The 21,384-nt window shown below is 41.1% G+C and overlaps 1 protein-coding gene across 2 annotated transcripts in view; it reads left to right on the top strand.

Annotated features, from left to right (window-relative positions):
* The window catches only part of ATP2C1 (ATPase secretory pathway Ca2+ transporting 1), a 47,307-nt gene extending 26,004 nt beyond the window's left edge, over positions 1-21,303 (top strand). For both annotated transcript variants that reach the window (XM_035128770.3, XM_035128771.3), the window contains 16 exons: positions 2,451-2,575; positions 3,120-3,217; positions 4,964-5,059; positions 5,147-5,236; positions 8,125-8,229; positions 9,006-9,162; positions 10,191-10,361; positions 11,628-11,725; positions 12,810-12,860; positions 15,562-15,728; positions 16,158-16,226; positions 17,107-17,223; positions 18,296-18,443; positions 19,043-19,138; positions 19,370-19,511; positions 20,529-21,303. In XM_035128770.3, coding sequence (XP_034984661.2) covers positions 2,451-2,575; positions 3,120-3,217; positions 4,964-5,059; positions 5,147-5,236; positions 8,125-8,229; positions 9,006-9,162; positions 10,191-10,361; positions 11,628-11,725; positions 12,810-12,860; positions 15,562-15,728; positions 16,158-16,226; positions 17,107-17,223; positions 18,296-18,443; positions 19,043-19,138; positions 19,370-19,511; positions 20,529-20,662 — 1,864 coding nt within the window. In that variant the 3' untranslated portion in view covers positions 20,663-21,303. The remainder of the gene's footprint in view (positions 1-2,450; positions 2,576-3,119; positions 3,218-4,963; positions 5,060-5,146; positions 5,237-8,124; positions 8,230-9,005; positions 9,163-10,190; positions 10,362-11,627; positions 11,726-12,809; positions 12,861-15,561; positions 15,729-16,157; positions 16,227-17,106; positions 17,224-18,295; positions 18,444-19,042; positions 19,139-19,369; positions 19,512-20,528) is intronic.
* The last annotated feature ends 81 nt before the right edge of the window (positions 21,304-21,384 follow it).

The raw sequence follows: 21,384 nt of genomic DNA, 5'->3' as shown, positions 1-21,384 counted from the left end.
AATGTATGTTCCAAAATCCATGTTAATGTTTCAGAGAGAGAACTTTCAGATTCATCTGTTTACATGGCACAGAAATGAGATAAGGAAGTGATAACAAAGCTAGGCTCCCTGGTCCTGAATGGGGTAACTGTGCCCCTGAAAGACCAGGTGCGCAGCCTGGGAGTCATCTTAGACTCACAGCTGTCCATGGAGGCACAGGTCAACTCTGTGTCCAAGACAGCTGTTTATCAGCTCCATCTGGTACGCAGGCTGAGTCCCTACCTGCCCACTGACTGTCTCTCCAGAGTGGTGCATGCTCTAGTTATCTCTCGCTTGGACTACTGCAATGCGCTCTACGTGGGGCTACCTTTGAAGGTGACCCGGAAACTACAACTAATCCAGAATGCGGCAGCTAGACTGATGACTGGGAGCGGCCGCCGAGACCACATAACACCGGTCCTGAAAGACCTACATTGGCTCCCAGTACGTTTCCGAGCACAATTCAAAGTGTTGGTGTTGACCTTTAAAGCCCTAAACGGCCTCGGTCTGGTATACCTGAAGGAGCGTCTCCACCCCCATCGTTCTGCCCGGACACTGAGGTCCAGCTCCGAGGGCCTTCTGGCGGTTCCCTCACTACGAGAAGCCAAGTTACAGGGAACCAGGCAGAGGGCCTTCTCGGTAGTGGCACCCACCCTGTGGAATGCCCTCCCACTAGAGGTCAAAGAGAACAACAATTACCAGACCTTTAGAAGGCATCTCAAGGCAGCCCTGTTTAGGGAAGCTTTTAATGTTTGATGGATTTCTGTATTTTAATGTTTGATGGATCTCTGTATTTTAGAATTTCTGTTTTGTTGGAAGCCGCCCAGAGTGGCTGGGGGAACCCGGCCAGATGGGCGGGGTATAAATAATAAATTATTATTATTATTATTATAGGCAAATAGTTATATTCCAGTTACCCTTGTCCCTATTCACACAAGTAGATCTTGCTAATCAAAAATAACTCTCTCTCTCTCTAAAGCAAATGGTCATTCCCATCTGCTTTAAAAGCAATAGCTGCTCCCCAGAGCCATATGCACGTTGTAGAAATTTGATTGAATTCCACCGACCCCAGTGAGGCCTTCACAGCAATGTTGCATTTAACTTCCGTTGATTGGACTGTATATATTAGGTTTTCTTTATTTGCCTTGGAAAGCACTTTTTCCTCACTGTATCCTTTTGGGATGCCATCTCTCTTGGGAACTGGCTGGTTCTAGGCCATTAGTCCAGGGCAGGGTTGAGGAGCTTCTCCCTTCCTTAGTTTACGAGGAACTTTGTTTTCCACTTCCCTCCCTGTCCCCTTGGTTCCCCCCCCCCCAGTTTGTAAGCCTGTGGGTAGGGACATGGCTCTTGCAATGGATTGATGTAAGCTGCTCTGGAAGCCTTTTTGGATGGCGAGTGGGAGTATGAATGCTCTTAACAACACATGTTTGCTATGAGCCCAACAGTGCTCTCTTGCCCTTTGTTTCTCTTAAGAACTGCTCCATGCTGTAGTAGAATATATCCTGCTATCATTGACCTTTTTATATGACTGTTCTTAGCAAACATATATGCCACTTTTCAGTAGACTTCAAAAGCATCTTATACTGAATCAGAATGCTGGTCTGTATAGCCCACCACTGGCTATTCCAACTGGCAGCTGCTCTCAGGATCTTGCCCAACTCTTCTGCCTGTGATCTTTTTAACTGGAGATGAATGTGGACCTCGCACAATGTATGCTAAGGCCTTTCCCCATCTTTATACTGGGATGTGGGGAGCTTCATAGGATACCTACTCATAAAATGTGCTAATTCTACTTTGTTTTTATTTCTAGTTTGACATAGGTTTGCTAATATCTAGGGCTGAAATATTCAGGACAATATCTTTTAAAATATTCATTTGCACACTGATTGCTGCCTTTTTACAGTTGGTTCTTTCCAGTAGCTGAGGCACAAGTTTGTTTGTTTGTTTTTTTGAAACAAAGGTTGGTATTTCCTTTGAAAAAAGCTAACAGGAACTACATAGGCAACACCGATGTCATGTAGTCAGGCATGATGTCAGAATGGCAAATCAGAGTGAGGGCAATGCTGCTTTCACTCACTGTGGATGGGCAAATGTTTTTGCTTTGTTTTGCAGGCCTTTAAAAACAATGAAATTTAGGATTGTAGACTTCATAATATGAGCCAACTCCCTCATTTTCACTCAGCCCTATAAAGAACACATTTTCTGGCCTGGTTTGAACACCGTGTTAAACCATACTTTAATATAAATGATAGTGTTAACATGCACAATTTTTTAGTTGTTCCTCTGCTCCTGCCTGCCCTGCGCTGGCGGAGGAAACAAAGCAGAGTATGGCTTTGTTGTGATGCGTGAATAGTTTTTTCTCTCTATGTGTGACGCGTGATGTACATACAGTTGTGAAATCAATCACTTAACATGTCCTCTTAAAATTATAGCTTGGCTGTAGCTGCGATCCCCGAAGGGCTGCCTATTGTCGTAACAGTAACATTGGCTCTTGGTGTGATGAGAATGGTCAAGAAACGGGCAATTGTCAAGAAACTTCCAATTGTTGAAACTCTAGGTAAGAATGGCAATGTGCAGAATTACTCAAGAGTATCTGATGGTCATAATGACAGCATGAATTAAGAATTAACAATGGGGTATGTAATCTAGAAATAATCTAGGCTGAACCTGATCTTGTAGGTGACATTTAAGGAAATCTCTGGAGCAATCTAGATTTGTATGGAAGCTTGCAGGAAAAGTGGGACTTGCAACGAAAGAAGAAAGGGAGTCAGCAGTGTTTGGCTGGAGAGAAGTGGGTGGCTTGGTGCTACTTTCCCTTAGCCCAGGGATAGGGAAGTTATCACCTTCTAGATGTGTTTGGACTCTGGACTCCCATCAGCCTCAGCCAGCAGAGCCAATAGTCAAGGAAGATGGGAACTCATCTGCCTCTGGAGGGTCACAAGTTCTCCATCACTGCCTTAACCTAGCCAAAGACTCTTACCGTTCCTTGATATTTTGTGAAGACGCTCTTTCCCCATGTTCTGTCATTCCTCCAGCCCCCTGCCCCCCCGCCAAATATGTCATAACTTCAGTGTGATTACTGCATTCATGTTTTCCTCCAGGCTGCTGCAATGTTGTTTGTTCAGATAAGACTGGCACGCTGACAAAGAATGAAATGACTGTTACTCATATATTTACAGCAGATGGATTACATGCTGAGGTAGGTAGTAAGCAGATCATAGGATTGTAGAGTGGGAAGTCCAACCCTCTGTAATGCAGGAATCTCAACACGTGGTTCCCCCATCCAATTTGAAACCATACTGGATCCTGCTTAGCTTTGCGCATGTGCTGGTAATTTTACTGCTGTTGGCGTATGGCATGTGCCAAACACATGCAGCTCCCCAAGCATGTAGGTTCGTGGCAGTGCAGTTTTGTGCTGGAAGAAATTCAGTCAGGCTCCAACTTTGCAGTCAGTTCAGTCCTTTACTGACAGGTCCAAAGCATTAAGGCAGTTTCACTATATACAGGCTTCCGCTAGATCCCTAGTAGAAGGCGCAGGCTTCAGATGCAAAGCAAGTATAACTCACAGCATACATACAGCACAGAGATCAGTATCAATCTGGCAGAGCTTCCTTGCAGCAAAAGCAAGGAGGCAATGTACAGACCCCTCTTAATATACCCAAGAATGACCTCACCCTTGGCCAGTTGCCGGATCACAGGGACCTACTTGGCTGGTTGCCAGGTCACAGTGACCTACTTGGGTGGTTGCCAGGTCAGTGACTTTCAAAAACTAATCGTAAGACCTGTAGGTGCAAGATAAGGGAAGCAATTAAAGGAACCCCAACTGCTGTATCACAGGGATAAAATTAAGTTGCATTTGTCTATGTTGTATTTAATAAACATAAGCATGGATGGGGAGGTTTTTTAAATTTTATGAGAAATGTGTTGGTCCTGAGAACTCCATTTTTGGAGGACTGGTGTGAACCCAGCAGCTGCCTCACACTTATCTCTGAGCTGCATTTGTTTCTACTACTACTATTTAAGAGAAGATGAGTGTGCCTTTAAATACAGAAGAGATTGTGGAAATGTTAACGTTAACTAAAGTGTCCACTCAATTGCATAAAATAAATGTGCAAGAGAGCCTTCGGAGGAATATTAACTGTCACAGATGGGTGTTGGCTACTCCCGAGTAAGCACTCCACACATCCTCTGGATTTTCAGAGTTTTATTGTGCATGCTATATACAGTGGTGAGATGTCTCAAATCATGTCTGCTCTGCATGGGGCAGAAGCCCACAATGGCGTCTCGTGGGCTCTGACCCCCCTTTTAAGACTGGGCATCCAAACGCCCCCCCTCCTTGCTCTATGGGTCCTCCGTGGTCCCAAAACAGGCTCCTGAGGTGCCGTTCTACTTACTCCCTCCTTTCCAGCCCCTGCTGAAGCTAGCTCCTCCCCTGCTTCCCTGCTACCAACCTGGAGCTGAGCCACCAGGACTCTGCAGAGCCCTGGACCCGTCTTAACCCTTCCTGTTCCTGATTTGAACTCCCAGACTTGCTGCTGCTCTCCCATCTGATGGAAGTAAGCAGAGTGGGCTGCTCTCTGCAAGCCCTCTCTCTTACATTAACTATACTCCATCTTGAAATGAATAACTCTGGCTTCTTTTCAATGTAATTTTTTTCCTCGTGTAGGAAATGTCACATGCCAGTGTATGAGCTCTAGTTTTGCTGTTGTTCCCTGGCTCAGCAATCGGCTCCTCCTCAGCATTGCCATCTGATTACAGATACTGCAGGCCCTATAAACCTATTATAAGAAACAAATTTTTAAAATGCATAAGGGAATGCATAAGGGTTAATGTTTCAAAGTTCATATTCTCTTTTCATAATATCTCTGCTTCAAAGGTCATAAAGGAAAAAATATTAGCAAATGTTTGCTTCCTTGTAAAATTCATATCGTCTAATTTTTGCCAGGTTACTGGAGTAGGTTATAACAGGTTTGGAGAAGTCACGGTTGAAGGTGATGTCGTTCATGGATTTAACAAACCATCTGTTAGCAGAATTGTTGAGGTAAGTTCTTGCACAGAAAGTGTACTCTCTTTTTTTGAAATTAGGGATACTTGTGTGTTACATGAACTTCCTTTTTCATTTCTTTAGGCTGGGTGTGTGTGCAATGATGCTGTAATTCGAAACAACACCTTAATGGGAAGACCAACAGAAGGGGCCTTAATTGCACTAGCTATGAAGGTAGGTGGTATGTTGATGTATATTGTTTTGAAGTATAGAGGTTTTTAAGGGCAACAGAGCTAGTACAGTGGTACCTTGGAAGTCGAACTGCAGGAAGCTCCTGCAGCCAATCGGAAGCTATGGACGTTGCGCCGGACGTTCAGGTTCCAAAAAATGTTTGAAAACTGGAACAATCACTTCTGGTTTTTGATCGTTTGGGAGCCAAAACATTCAACTCCCAAGGTGTTTGAAAACCAAGGTGCGACTGTACTGATAATAGAAATGCAAGATTTTCTGTACTCCAAGGGAGTAGGTGTGTTCTGCTGTGGCAAAGCCACCAGGGTCTTACCGTGTTTCTCATATTATAAGACATGTCTTATATTTATTTTTTCCTCAAAAAAAAACACCACTATGGCTTATTTTCAAGGGATGTCTTATTTTTTTCCTCCTCCTCCTGCCGCGGCTGGCATTGCTGCTGCGCCTATCACTATGTCTTATTTTCGGGGTATGGCTTATATTCCTTGAATGCTTAAAAATCCTGCTATGGCTTATTTTATGGGTATGTCTTAAAATATGAGAAACAGGGTAGGTACCTTAGGCTAACAAATTTATTATTGCAGTTCATTGGCCAGAGTCCACCATGCAGAGATAGTGATTGGTGTGTCACAATACTATGCAGTAAAGAATCCAAGCAGCAGAACGTGATCAAATTGGTGTGGCCCACTCTAAACTAGAGGGCTAGGCATAGCAATAGCATTAATGCTAATAACTCCTAAAGAGGAACAACTATGTTCTGTAAACTGCCCTGAGACCTCCAGGTACAGGGCGCTATATAAATTCAATGAATAAGAATAAGAAATAATATGTTCTGTAGACATTTGCAGGGTTTCTTTAGAAAAAATACAGTAGTTCCAAATTTGCTAAAGACTGCTAACCATTTTATGTTGAATCTTGAAGATGCATCCATGGAGCTCCAAGAACATAAGGTGGTTTGATTAGTTAACTTTTATAAGTTATTGCAAATAAAGCAATTTTGATGTTGTGTTGGTATTATTTAATAGTTAATTCAGAAGTGTTCAGCTTTTGAAATTGTTCCAAAGCTAACATGGGTTCTTGAATACTTAGTTAATAAGATATTTATGTGTTAACTGTTCTGTAACTTAGGCACTGATTGTTCTGTAATAAAAAAAATTCTACTGGTACGGCTTTGTTGTGTGTATGGGCAGTCTTGGAAAACATAGTGGGAAGAATGGAAGAATTAGACTAGGACGCTAATCTGATATGTTGAATTGGATCTAAAGGTAGAGTGGGAGGTGGAGTTCAGAGTGTTCAATCAGCGACGTGGAAGAAACAAACCATTAGGCAGGGGGCAAAAAAAACTAAACCCATCATTCATTCACAGTGTGTTTTTTCTTCTGATCTGTTTTTCAGTTGCATTTCAGTGGTGCTCTAATGAATTTTCAAGACTTGGTGTACATAAGGATCACAGCCTTATTTGGGACTTAGTTTCATTAAGTTTAGTGACTCTTCGGAACATGCTCGCATTGAACCGGGCTGTTTGGAGGCTACTCCCATCTTGCAAAATTTCATAGTTCCTGCTTAGAAAACACATAATGTTTTAATCAGTGGCAGCTTGCTATAATGCTAGGTTTCTAGCAATGGTGGCACTCTGGCATAGCAGGTGGTATGGGGAACTCGGGACTGTTTGGGCATATCCAGTGCTCCTGCTAGTGTGCCCACACAGCTCTAACCTTACTCCCATGTTCCTTTTTCTTCCCTGCTTCCATGAAGATAGTGCTACTGCTCTGCCCCACTGGGCAAGCTGCTTACAATTTTAATTCATAGTGCTATTCAAATCCTGATCCATTGTCATAATTATTGCTGGTTCCATTTGTATCCTGTTTATGCCCCAAGAAACAAAGACTGGAAATCTTCATGCAGGTATTGCAGGCACCCCCAAACTGCAGCCCTCCAGATGTTTTGGCCTACAACTCCCATGATCCCTAGCTAACAGGACCAGTGGTAGGGGAAGATGGGAATTGTAGTCCAAAACATCTGGAGGGCTGACGTTTGGGGATGCCTGAGGTATTGGGTATGCCTGGAGTTGCTGAACTTTGGGAAGAACTACATTGGATAACTTCACAGTGCTTTATAGGCTTTGCTAGAATGTATATTGCTTACCACTATGTTACAAGAGAGTATTCAGAGTGCATTGATTCTGTTCTAAGTGGATTGACTATTGTGTGACACTGGTAGAGCATCTAGGGGATTTGTCAAAACAAGTGATATAGTAATCATTACAATAAGCTTATTCTAAAATTTGCTGAGAAAATAATATGAAGGGGAAATTTTTAAACTAGATGAAATCATAAACTCATTCAAAAGTAAGCTCAGCTGAAACAAATGGGAGTTTAATTCCACATAAATATGGAAAGAAAAATGTGTGGGTTATGCATCACTATAAGTAGATCCAAGAATGAAATGGATTTGAACCACATATACATCTAGAACAGGCTTCCTCAACCTCAGCCCTCCAGATGTTTTGAGACTACAATTCCCATCATCCCTGCCCACTGGTCCTGCTAGCTAGGGATCATGGGAGTTGTAGGCCAAAAACATATGGAGGGCCGAGGTTGAGGAAGCCTGATCTAGAAGGACTCTGTTTCATAAGTCACCCTTTGTCAACCTGGTGCCCTTGAAATGTTTTGGACTACAACTCCTAGCAGCTCTAGCCAGGCTGCCTTAATTCAATATCTTGCAGTGAAGCAGTATTTTCAGAGTAACCTGTACCTGCTGTCCATATCCAGGAGCAAACAAGCTGAGGGGACACTAAAACAAAATACAATTGATTGTTGCTACTCTGGCTACAAATGCAGTGGACTGAATTGGCGTGCCCTTTGTTCTTGTAGATGGGCTTAGATGGAATCCAGCAGGACTACATTAGAAAAGCAGAATATCCCTTCAGCTCTGAGCAGAAATGGATGGCTGTTAAGTGTGTACATAGAACGCAGCAGGTATGTCCTTTTCTGAGTTGTATTTCAACAGGCTCCAATATCCCACTATATCTTACCATTTTAAATATGCAGCAACAGTTCTGCTTATGCAAAGTTTACATTCTCATCTTAACCGAATGGGAATTGTAAGCTTACTTTAAAATGAACTTAACAGAAACAAATGGCACTGTAATTTCATGTCTGGCAACAACATGTGCTTGGCCCAGGAGAGCTCTGCTTGAGGACAGAGTTATTTGCGGAAGGTCTTTGTGCTCCTCTATTTCAAAAATGCTGCTGGCCAGCCTATTCTTTATACAGTAATCAAGAAAGTGTTGTTTGTTTGTTTGTTTGTATGCTTGCTTGCAAAAAATGATACGCTTCTTGATTTTAGGTGGGGTGGGGACCTTCTAAGTGCTTTGCAAAACCTAAGTGATTTATTGAAAATGAGAGGAAATAGAGAGGGACATATCTCTCACAACTCTTAAACTATATCAGCCCATATTCTCAGGGTATTCAAACCCAGTTCTTTTAAGTTAGATGCCGGAATAGCATTTTTGCGGACATGGTAAATGTATGCATCTTTATATAGTCACAGAACAGTCATGGAAATAAAATATTGCCTTGTGTTTCAGTAAGTGGAATACAGTATGTAGTATATAGGCTTGCCTTCAGTAGACTAATGAGTTTTAAGTTGTTTATAAATTATTATCAGCACACTGAAAGAGCTTTGAAGTTATATAATGTTAGCGTTGCGACAGGGGACAGAGCAGCAGGTGCTAACATGTTTTATCTTTTAGGACAAACCAGAGATTTGCTTCATGAAAGGTGCTTATGAGGAAGTGATTCGATACTGTACAACATACAATAGCAAAGGGCATAGTTTACCTCTCAGCCAACAACAAAGAGATCTTTATCAGCAAGAAAAAGCATCCATGGGCTCTGCCGGACTCAGAGGTAATAGCATATTTCACTATTGTCTCTACTACCAAAGAAAGCATTTTGAAAACTTAATTGCTTGCTGTGCTCAACGTGAGAAACTCTAGAACAAAGCTGTGAATAATGCTTCTGCGTCATTTGTTTCCATTTTTATGCATTGTGTTGCTTTCAGATTGCATGGACAATAGTATTTAAACTTTCATATTTAAAATGAGAATGTGTAACTTCTTAGCTTTGCAAATTACAGTTCCTAAAATTTCAGAAGGAACACCTATACTATTTGTTGGACTTCTGATGTAACTTTATACAAGGAAACTTGTCTTAAAACCTAAAAGATAATGAGCTGTATTGAAATCTTGGAGCAGACCCATTGTAATGATTACAGTAGGTCTGTGGTGAGCATGATTTAATTGGATCATAGAATTGTAGAGTTGGAAGGGATCCTGAGGGTCATCTAGTCCAACCCCTGGAATACAGGAGTCTCAACTAAAGCATCCATAACAGTTAGAAGCAGAATAAGGCTCCAGACCTGTACACAGTTACCTGAGATCAAATCTCATTGAAATAGCTGGGATTTACTTCTGAGTAGACATGCCTGAGATTGGGCTGCATTTTGTCTGCATTTATTTCAATCCAAAAGTTAGGCATGACTTAAGTCCCGTTATTGCAAAGGGAACGCAGTGCTGTTAACTTGATATGAATCCAGCCTACTAGATATGGAGGGCAAAAGACAACTCACATACTGTAAGGCAAAGAGGGAAATTACGCTTGTGCTTCCCTGTGGTGGAAAAGCATGTCTGTTTTTGCTGGTTATGCAAATACTGTAGTTGCATCTCTTCTGATTGACTGCATTCTATGCAAGTGAAATTTGTTTTGGGAAGCCACGTACAAAAGTATCCATGAAGGTTACAGTGTTGCTAGAAATATACATACTGTATAGATGTTCTTATTCTAGAAACTGGAGAGGTCTAGCTGTATCATTCCGATCTTTTAAGTAGGTGCCATATCTAAATGTATAAACTACTTTTTCCCTGTTTCTTTGAAAGTTCTGGCCTTAGCTGCTGGTCCTGAGCTTGGACAGTTGTCATTTCTGGGTCTGGTTGGAATTATTGATCCTCCAAGAACGGGTGTAAAAGAAGCCGTCACTGCACTTATCACTTCCGGAGTCATGATAAAAATGATTACTGGAGATTCACAGGAGACTGCCATTGCCATTGGTATGAATGTGTCCCCCCCTTTATTTCCATCAATTGAGTTACTCGTTGCCTTGTCAATGAATGTACTGTATAACAATGTGGTTTCTTTAGACTCTGAAATCAGGGCTAGGATCCAAAGGGCCATATGACCCACTCACTAGCCCAAGATAAGTTATTTAGGCTTGCTTTAACAAACAGCACACACACAGAGTGCATGGCAAGCTACGTTTGTAACTGAGGGCAGTTTCAAAAACTATCTGATATACCTTAGGAATCAACTATTCAAACTTTAGCTAAAAATTCCATAGTGCAAACCTTTTTCATGCTGCTAACCAGCTTTTGGGATCCTGATCAATATGGTATTCTTGAGAAGTTTTTACTCACAAGTTTAAAAAACAACCAAGTAGTGGGTTGGGTTTTTTTATTGCTTCCACACCCTTCTGGATTGTAGCTATTGAAATGATTATTTGAACTAACTTTTTTTTGCCAGTTGCACATGAGATCAGTTTATGTTACTATTATGATACGTCATTTGTGAATATTTTTCTAAAAGAAAGCTTCACTTTCTGCTCACAGAGGAAGGCACTCTGTGATGGGAGGCAGGGCTCAAAGAAGTTTCAGGGCTGCCTGTTTTGTGTCTTAGAGGCTATTTAGGAAAGATGAGACAGGTGGTTGATGTGATCACTCCCAAGCATCCTCTCTGGTGTTGTGGACCCCAACAGTGCCCTGGTATTCTGGAGAATCATAGGCTACAGTCTTCTCCAGTTTGCATGTGGCACATCTTGCTCTGAAGCTGACCAAATGCTAGTTAGCACACATAATTGGACAAGCCATTTGGCAGCATGGGCAGTGATGAAAGTGCACTTTGTGTCCTGCATTGCACCCTCTAGCAACCTTCACGAACTTCCTGTGGTCAGCTAGCTGCACATTCTTAGGAGAAACTTACTCTTCTTTGGAGAGACCTTGATCCCACAATTGTTGCAGTTACTTTGTTGCATTTCCAGAGCATATGGTCATGCATATGTATTTAACTAACTGTATTTGCTTCAGGGCTGCAGGAAAGCATTTAGGATTGTAAAACTCCCTGAACATTTTCTGTCATGTACCACATGGGTGGGTGTGACATGCAATAGTTCAGTGTGCATTGTTGTAGCTTTGCTAACAGGAAGAAATAATAAATTAATCAGTGAGAACATAGAATTTTAAATTGTATATATTCATTTGGTCATTCTCCATTAGATTATTTAACTCTAACATCTGGTAACTTTGTTTTGTTTTGTTTCCTAGCTAATCGCTTAGGATTGTATTCCAAAAACTCTCAGTCAGTCTCAGGTGAAGAAATAGACACACTGGATATACAACAACTTTCACAAATAGCACCCAAGGTTAGTTTTAAATGGATGCAAAGTGGTTTGGGTAGATGGAACTCTTGAGTTAGTGTGCTACCGTGTTTCTCACATTTTAAGACGTGCCTATAAAATAAGCCATGGCGCGATTTTCTCAAGGCAATAAAATATAAGGCATCCCCCCAAAATAAGACATGCTGGGGGTACCGGTACTATACCGTGCTGGGAGCAGGTCCGGATGGCGCTTCCGTAAGAAACAGGAAAAGGAAGATGCCTGTCCTTGCCAGAAGCGGATGCGCAACGTGGAGCGGGAGCCGGCAGAAGCTGCAGCACGCCCCGCGCCGAGCCCCGACCCAGCAGGACCCTGCGCGACCCGCAGCTCGCGCCGCGCCAAGTCCCGACCCAGCGGGACCCGGCAAGGGCAGCAGCGCGCGCTTTGCCGAGCCCCGACTGAGCGGGAGCCAGCAAAGGCAGCAGCGCGCGCTTTGCTGAGCCCCGACTGAGCGGGAGCCGGCAAAGCGCGCGCTGCTGTCTTTGCCGGCTCCCGCTGGGTTGGGGCGCAGTGCGGCGCGCACTGCTGCCCTTGCCGGGTCCTCTAGGCTGAGCTCTTATGGAGCTGCAACCTGAACTGTTCTCAGCACTAGGCAGGACAAGTCTGGGGATTGGGATGGACCCTCCTTTAGCAGAGAAGGAGCCTAAAGACTCTGTGATCCTGTTTGACTCAGCCAGAGGGGGGAGCTATCTCGAGAGGAAAGAACTGCTCTTGGTGGGGCACTGAGAACAGAAGTTCACAGTAAGCAAACGCCTGTGTTTTTTTCATGGAATCTGAGTATGGTGGCAAATGGCCAGTCTTGCCAGTGGAGCTCCAGCCCAGACAGCTCCAATGGCCAGCAGGGAAGGAAATGGGGAATTGACAAGCTAAATCCTGATGGTGGGGTTAGGAGGGAAAGAGCAAAAGTATTGGGAGTAGAAAAATTTCCCTTCCCTGTGTCCATTTTCTGCTTAGCTGTGCCTTGTTTCTGTCATGGCTATGCTGTGTTGAGTGGAAGAGAACATGCTTGCTTATAGTTAAGAAGCACAATCTTGCAATTGTAAAGACTTAATTTTCCCTTCCATTTCTTAGGTAGCAGTGTTCTACAGAGCCAGTCCCAGGCATAAATTGAAGATTGTCAAGGTATGTGTGTGTTTCTAAAACTGACAGTCATGTACAGTAGTATCTAATTTAAATGGTACAGAGATGTTGAACTGTAGTGATCTAGTATCCAGATGGGATCATTTGAGGCTCATCAAGAGGAATCTCACACAAATATATTTAGTGGAAAAGATGCAGGGGGGGGGCAGCTAAAATTCAGAATGATTCTTTGCAGTTGACTCATACAGGACCTTGGTTTAAGTCAGTATGAAGTACATACACTGTTGATTAAAAACAGCAAAGGTAAATAGAGAAGTAGAACTAGGAAGAAGGTTGTTCTGACTGCACAAGAAAATGGCATAGAACCAGTGATTGCTTGTGCTTGAGTGATTTTAAGGATGCCTGCAGCTGGTTTGGTAAAGCCTGTATAGACTTACATCATCAGAGAGAACTCACCTACAAGTCTTCCCTGTCAACCGAACATTGCACACGATAGGTTTTATGACACCATCGCTTACAACAAAATCTAAACCATGCTGAAAGGAGAGCCATAGAAAATCTCAGGAACAACCCAGACATTATAATTAAAGAGGCAGACAAGGGTGGAGCTGTCGTCATCATGAACAAAACTGATTACATCCAAGAGGCCCACAGACAACTTTCCAATACTGCCTTTTACATGAAATTGGACTCAGACCCCACACAAGCATACAAAAAAGAACTGAACAAGATTATTAAGGAGCTACCCCTACACATCCAAGAACAGATCCTCACAAACACACCAGCGGAACCTCGGCCAGGAACTTTCTATCTTCTACCCAAAATACACAAACCAGGAAACCCAGGACGCCCCATCATCTCAGGTATTGGCACCATTACAGTGGGTGTTTCCGGCTATATGGACTCTGTTCTGAAACCATATGCTATTAGTGCTCCCAGCTACGTACGTGACACCACAGATTTTCTGAGGAAAATACAATATTTGAACAATCTTCCTAACAATACTATACTAGCCACTATGGATGTGGAATCTCTATATACCAACATCCCACACAATGATGGTTTACAAGCCATAAGGAACACCATTTCAGATAAAACCACAGCGGACTTTGCTACCAAACTCTGCCACTTTGTCCTTACCCACAACCACTTCAAATTTGGTGATGACCTGTTCCTCCAGATCAGCGGCACAGCCATGGGCACCCGCATGGCCCCACAGTATGCCAACATCTTCATGGCAGATTTAGAACAACGTTTCCTTAACTCCTACCCACTCAAACCTCTCCTGTACCTGCGATACATTGACGATATTTTTATTATCTGGACACATGGACAACAGACCCTGGAAACCTTCCACCAGACATTCAATGACTTTCACCCCACCATCAACCTAACAATGAACCAATCTATGCAAGAAATACATTTTTTGGACACTACTATAAAAATACAGGATGGACGTATAGACACCACCTTATACAGAAAACCAACTGACAGACAAACATATCTACATGCTTCTAGCTACCATCCCAAACATACCAAACAATCCATCGTATACAGCCAGGCCTTACGTTACAACCGCATCTGTTCCAACTCTACAGACAGAGAATCTCACCTAAGAGATCTACAGCAAACCTTTTTAGAACTAAAATATCCACCTGATGAAGTTAAACAACAGATCAACAGAGCCAGACAGATACCTAGAGAGAACCTGCTGCAAGACAGACCCAAAAAAGAAAATAACAGAACACCACTAGTCATCACATACAGCTCCCAAGCTAAAACAGTACAACGCATCATCAGAGATCTACAGCCTCTCCTGGACAATGACCGCTCCCTTTCTCAAGCTCTGGGAGGAAGACCTTTCATTGCCTACAGACAGCCACCCAATCTTAAACAACTCCTCACCCACAATAATACAACCACCAGACTTAACATGGACACTGGTACCAGAGCCTGCAATAAACCCAGATGCCAACTTTGCTGCCACATACACCCAGACAACACCATTACTGGCCCCAACAACATCCAACATACCATCTCAGGACTATTTAATTGCTCATCCTCTAACATTGTGTATGCCATCAAATGCCAACAGTGCCCTTCAGCTCTCTATATTGGACAAACAGGCCAAACCCTACGCCAAAGGATAAATGGACATAAATCTGACATCAGGAACCAGAAGACAGAAAAACCAGTAGGAGAACACTTCAATCTCCCAGGACATTCTATACAAGATCTCAAAGTAGCTGTCTTACTACAAAAGAATTTCAGAAATAGACTGGAAAGAGAAGTTGCTGAATTGCAACTTATCACCAAGCTCAAAACCATGGAGGGACCTGGTTTGAACAGAGATATCGGGTTCTTATCTCATTATACATGATAAGCGATCTTCAGCCATCTCAACCCTTGCTTTTTCATGCAAAACCATTTGCAGTCGTTTGCGGTCATCAACAGCTATCAGTCAGTCAATCACCCATTTCCACCACCCTTCTGAGTGATCCCCCCTCCCCATCCCCACCCCTCCCCACCCCTTCTCTACATAAGTGCCTGGAAACTTCCATTTCACTGTATCTGAAGAAGTGTGCATGCACACGAAAGCTCATACCAAAATAAAAACTTAGTTGGTCTTTAAGGTGCTACTGAAGGAATTTTTTTATTTAGGTTTTATGACAGTGTTCGTTGTAAAATCTCGGATAGTGATAAAATCTTGCGATGATAGATTGGATTAATTTTGTTTTCTCAGTCACTACAAAGTATTGGCGCAGTAGTTGCTATGACAGGAGATGGGGTGAATGATGCTGTAGCACTGAAAGCTGCTGATATTGGCGTAGCAATGGGGCAGACTGGCACAGATGTCTGTAAAGAAGCAGCTGATATGATCTTGGTGGATGATGATTTTCAGACAATAATGTAAGTTGGTTTTACGTTCCCTTTCTGCATACTATGTAGCAATTGCATTATCTGGATGGGTGTCATTTTGTCTAGCATATATAAGCGCCATCACGTTGAACTTTTTTAAAAAAAAACAACAACACTTAGGTGAAATTTAAAACACAAGCTGTTTTATTCTAGTGGATTTTCTAAAAAAAAATTAAATGGGAAAAATTTCTCATGCACATGAGGATAAATGATCACTCTAATTTAGTATTTTTATTTTACTTGTGTTTAGTGAACAAAGCTAAAAACTTTGAAACTGCCTGATACTGTTTTGCAGTGGGAAGCCATTTATTGTTACTGTTAGATTGCAAGAAATAAGAGTTGCGTTTTCAGGATGCCATCCAAATAATGTGCCTTTGCATAATTTGTTTAAGCAATTTTTTCTTACTTTTTATATTTCAGGTCTGCAATTGAAGAGGGTAAAGGAATTTATAATAACATTAAAAATTTTGTTAGATTTCAACTCAGCACGTAAGTTTTGCAGCACAGTATCAGAAGCTTCCTGTTATGAATTCTTCTTGATTGAGATTAATTGCACAGAAATTTGCATGACCAAAACTGACATAAATTCAGCTCGGTGATTTGTAAATGGCACACTATTTGCTATATATGTATTGCCATAATGGATTGCTGACCATAATTCTAACAGCAGTAATAAATTCAGCCTCCATTCTGGCACAGTTAGTTCAAAATGGGGTATAATTGCTTGAAAATAGGACACTGAGCAAGTATCTGCATAGTAAAAGCTTAATCTTAGCAACAGTTCCTTTTACTTGGAATTATCAGAGCCATGTGGTTGTGCCTTGTTGCTAAATGAGAACAGATCTAAAAATAGTTCCTGCAACTTGTAAGTCCAAGAGTTCATGATGGTTTGGCCTCCCTGATAAGGCACACATTTTCCAACCACTGCAACAGAAGGTTTAAACAAGAAGAAGGGGTTTTTATTTATCAGTTGTTTGGCATTTTAAGTTGTAAGGCACTCCTAAATTATCTTTTGATTTCTATAACAAAAGTATATAACAAAAGTACATTTTGTGTCTGGCACACAGTATACAGCCTCTAAGTGAGGGGGCTTAATGAAATGAGAGTTTTCCTTTTGGCTTGTATTGCTGTCTTGGGCTAAATATTTTCTAACTCCTGCTTGATGCGTAGCATCCCAAATAACCTGCATGATCTATTTAAAACAATTGGATTGTTACTGTGTATGATGATTTACTTGCTGCTCATGTATTGTGGGTCTTCGAGATGCTTGAAATGTTTAATAACAAATTTCCAAATAATTTAAAAAAACCACTCCCCCCCAAAAAAAATTGCAATGCTGACAGCTGTGTAAAATAACTTTTTTCAACAGGAGTATAGCTGCATTGACATTAATCTCATTGGCCACATTAATGAACTTTCCTAATCCTCTCAATGCCATGCAGATCTTGTGGATCAACATTATCATGGATGGGCCTCCAGCTCAAAGGTAACACTTTTCCTTTGAGAGTTTTTGAGAAGTTTTTGAGTTTTTGAGAAGTTGCTGACTGGTGTAACTCTAGAATTGTGGATGGTATAACTCCTAGAAATGTTAATAGAATCTTGCACAGAGCTTTTCCTCTGTGTGGTCTTGTGTATCAAATATATATTCTCCTAGAAAAAAGTATATTAAATTGGAATAATTTGTTTAAGTAATTATTTTCTGTGCAAAAACTCTGGGTAATTTCCCAAACGGGGCTTTATGTCTGATACGCTGTTTGTTGGCGCCTTGTTAAGGATTTAAAATTAATACAGTGGTACCTCATCTTACGAACGACTCGACAACTGAATTTTTCGACTGACTTACGAGTGGGGCAAATGGCCGCACACTTACGAATTTCTTGACATTTGAACGGAAACCGCAGCGGTTTTAGATAGGGTTTTTTTGACTTACAAATTTTTAGATGGGGTTGCTTCGACTTACGAATTTTTCCGTTTCCAATGCATTCCTATGGGAAATCGCATTTCCAATGGCGCTTTTCGACTTACAAATTTTTCAATCTACCGGTACGAAGGTGCCTTCGGAACGGATTAAATTCGTAAGTCAAGGCACCACTGTTACTTTCCGGTTTTGTTATTACAATGATGCCCAGAGGTTGCTGCATTTGTGTTTGCATTCAAAAGCTTTTTATATTACAAGTAGTCTGCAGTAAACTCTTAGGGTAACTACTCAGGAAAATTTACATTTTTAAGCAGTATTGGTATGAGAAAGATCATAATGTTAAGTTTTGCAGTTGTATAAGGGACTTAGCAGGTTTGATCCAGGCAAAGTTAGTTGAATTTAGGTTGCATTGTAATACTGTGAACTAAGTGTGAATTACTCGGTCTGGAGCCATCCCATCATGATCGAGTACTAATCATAGTTAATTATATCATAATAATTAAGCAGTAATGCTTGGGTTGCCCTGGCACATACGAACCTTTATTGAAGAGTATGTCGAGTCACTGTCTACATTAATTTGATTTTATGATGCCTCAATCAATCTAAACTTTCAAAAAGTTATTTGTGTTCTTATTTCTAGCCTTGGAGTTGAGCCTGTGGATAAAGATGTTATTCGAAAGCCTCCAAGAAATGTCAAGGATAGCATTTTGACCAGAAATCTGATTGTTAAAATACTAGTTTCATCTATAATTATTGTATGTGGAACATTATTTGTCTTCTGGCGAGAGGTATGACAAAGATGCTTTTTTTAAAAAAAAGTATATTATCTGCTTGCAGTGCTTCATATATGCCAATAGTTGCAAATTTAAAATTACATAGACTGTGCAAAAGAACCATGCAAGTAAGTCCATGAATCCAGTGTTATTGAGGTGCATAACCACCTGCTTTTCAAATGGAGAAGCATTTTAAAACCAGTGTTAGAAAACAGCATAGCATTAAATAAAAACTGCAAAATGCCCATGTTTATATACTTCCACTGAACTTAAACTTAGGTTTGGCAATTAAATCGTGCAGAGGTTTTAAAGGTTGTGTGCAATAGAGATCAATCGGTCTGGTTGTATTTTTAAAAAATTATATGCAGATATGGTATGAGGAAGATAGGAAATAATTATAGTTCTAGGTAGCAGTCTTACACACAGCTGAGGAATGAATTAAAATTCTAGATGCCAGTATCAAATTAGGCGCCTAAATCAGACAATAGAGATACTTCCGCACTTGGCTAGAGAACTGATGCTTTGTAGTATTATGTAGGGTGGAATTTAAAATGTTTCATTGTAAAGTGGCAGAGAACTGCATATATTAACTCGCCCTCCCCCTCTCTGTGCAGCTCCGAGACAATGGCATAACTCCTCGAGATACAACAATGACGTTTACGTGCTTTGTATTTTTTGACATGTTCAATGCTTTGAGTTCCAGATCTCAGGTATGTGAGTGGCTGCGTTTAAAGATAAGGTATTTTGAAAAAGTGAAAACAACCCCTGCAAATTATCAAAATTTCACAGATGCAAGTAGCGAAAAGCCATAACTTAATTCAAGCTACCAAAATGCTAATAGATGAGTGTATAATGACCCTATCATTTGAGTTAAGATGGATAATCTCAAATAACTAGGATACACAAGAATAAAATCATAGATGTTATGTTTTTATTTGCAGACTAAATCTGTGTTTGAGATTGGGCTCTGCAGCAACAAAATGTTCTGTTACGCAGTGCTTGGATCGATCATGGGGCAGCTACTAGTAATCTACTTCCCTCCTCTTCAGAAAGTTTTTCAAACTGAGAGTCTAAGCATACTTGGTAAGGATTTTTTTTCTTGTTCAGCAGAGTTTGGCTTTCAAACCAACAAATATAGACAAGTACATTATTTCCTTGGTGATTTGTTTTGTAAGACATTAACAAATAGGGCATAGACTTAAAACATGAATATAGTTAAATGAGTTGGGGGGAACGCTTTGGACACAAGGTGGCAGAAATTCCGTTTTTAAGAGCGACTTCAGCATTGTCCCCCTCAACAGCTATCTTTCACATAATGGCAACACTGAAACATTGCTCTTGCTTTCGAGCCTGTGTGACCAAGATGAGGGTGAAAGCAGAAATGAGGGCTTATGACATGTAGCTTCAATTCAGTTTGAAGGGATGAGCCCCCACCTTTCTGTCTAGCTTGGAGCTGGAGAAGAGATGTGGTGCTCATCTTAACGTTGCACTAAGATTTAAGAGGGCTCAGTGCAATGACAGGAAAGGTTCCTTGCAGCTGCCAAGCTAGAGAGGAAGGCTGCAACTGACCAGTTTGGCCCCAACGTTCCCCTGAGAGAAGGCTAGTACAAGCCTGGTCTTTCGGTGGTCACCATCCATCACCAAACAGCCCTTTGCTCTTTTCCCCAGCTCTGAAAGGCACAACTGAAGATCAGAGACCATGGCTGTAAATTTATATACACAGTTAACTTGGGAGTCAGCCCCATAGAATGTAGTGGGACCTGCTTCTATGTTAGCATGCATGGGATTATAGTGAAAGGACAGGAGTGTGGAATCTGACGTTTTGGCATAGTTAGCAAGGCCAGCAAGAATTTGTTCTGTTTATGACCATAGAATATCTGGCAAGTTAGTCCAAAGGACAAACAGCTTGACTCCCAAGTTTTTTCATAGCTAAACAGTTAGCTTTGTATTTCTGGCTAGCTGAAAAAGTGTTAGTTAATTAATTTTAATTTAGTTTTGATTTGTTATAAATTTGAAAAGGAATAAAAATTGGCAAGAAAAGAAAAGCTGTTACTCAATACCTGTATTCTTCAAACCCCTTTTGTTTTTGTTTTGGTTTAGACTTGCTGTTTCTTCTGGGACTCACCTCATCAGTGTGTATAGTAGCAGAGATTATAAAGAAGGTTGAAAGGAGCAGGGAGAAGCCCCAGAAACATGGTGGTTCTTCGTCTTTGCCGTCTTTTCTTGATGTATGATGCACATTGCATTCTTTCCGTTTGCAAAACTAGAAACTGCTGTCGTACGTAGGAGGAAGTTATCACGAGAAGATAAAGGGCTTTTGACAAGTCCCTCCTTTTCCCTGATGGACGAACACTGGTAATTTTTAAAGACTGGTGAATTCTAAAACTTCCAGCCAGGGGAGTAATAAACAATTATGCAACTTTGGTAATATTTTTTTCCTCAAAGACAAAACTGTACTTTTCAGATTGTATGGAACTTTGTAAGTGTGTGAGAGGCTACTTTAAAAATAAAAAAATCAAAAGTCTTGCCCACCTTTTGCTCTTAAGAGATATAAATGTATAGAAATGTGTATTAGATATAAAGATTTTAGTTTTTATTTAAAGAAACCCTTTACTTTTATGATGGTGGTGGGACTTAGCTATGAAATATTCAAGGCATTCCATCTGGTCTAGAGTGAGATACAAGAGTGCCATATTTTCAGATTCTGTATTTATTTACATTATCCTGCAATGTTGTACCTTGTGCTTTTATTTTTTAGGTATCCTATGTTCTTTGCACAGGATGTGACCACTGTCGGATCACTGTCTTTTCTTCCTTTTTGTGATTGAAAAGCCTATAATTGCAATTTTGAAGTAAATGTCTGCTTTTCTTAAAATACGTGTGAATGTGTAACTTGGTATTTTAAATGAAGCTGGGTCACAAACTGAAAAATGATTTCTGGATTTTTTCACTTCCA

The sequence above is a fragment of the Zootoca vivipara genome, chromosome 11 (genome assembly GCF_965207765.1).
Source record: "Zootoca vivipara chromosome 11, rZooViv2.hap1.1, whole genome shotgun sequence".
NCBI classification, from domain to species: domain Eukaryota; kingdom Metazoa; phylum Chordata; class Lepidosauria; order Squamata; family Lacertidae; genus Zootoca; species Zootoca vivipara.
This window is presented reverse-complemented; position numbering and strand designations above follow the sequence as displayed.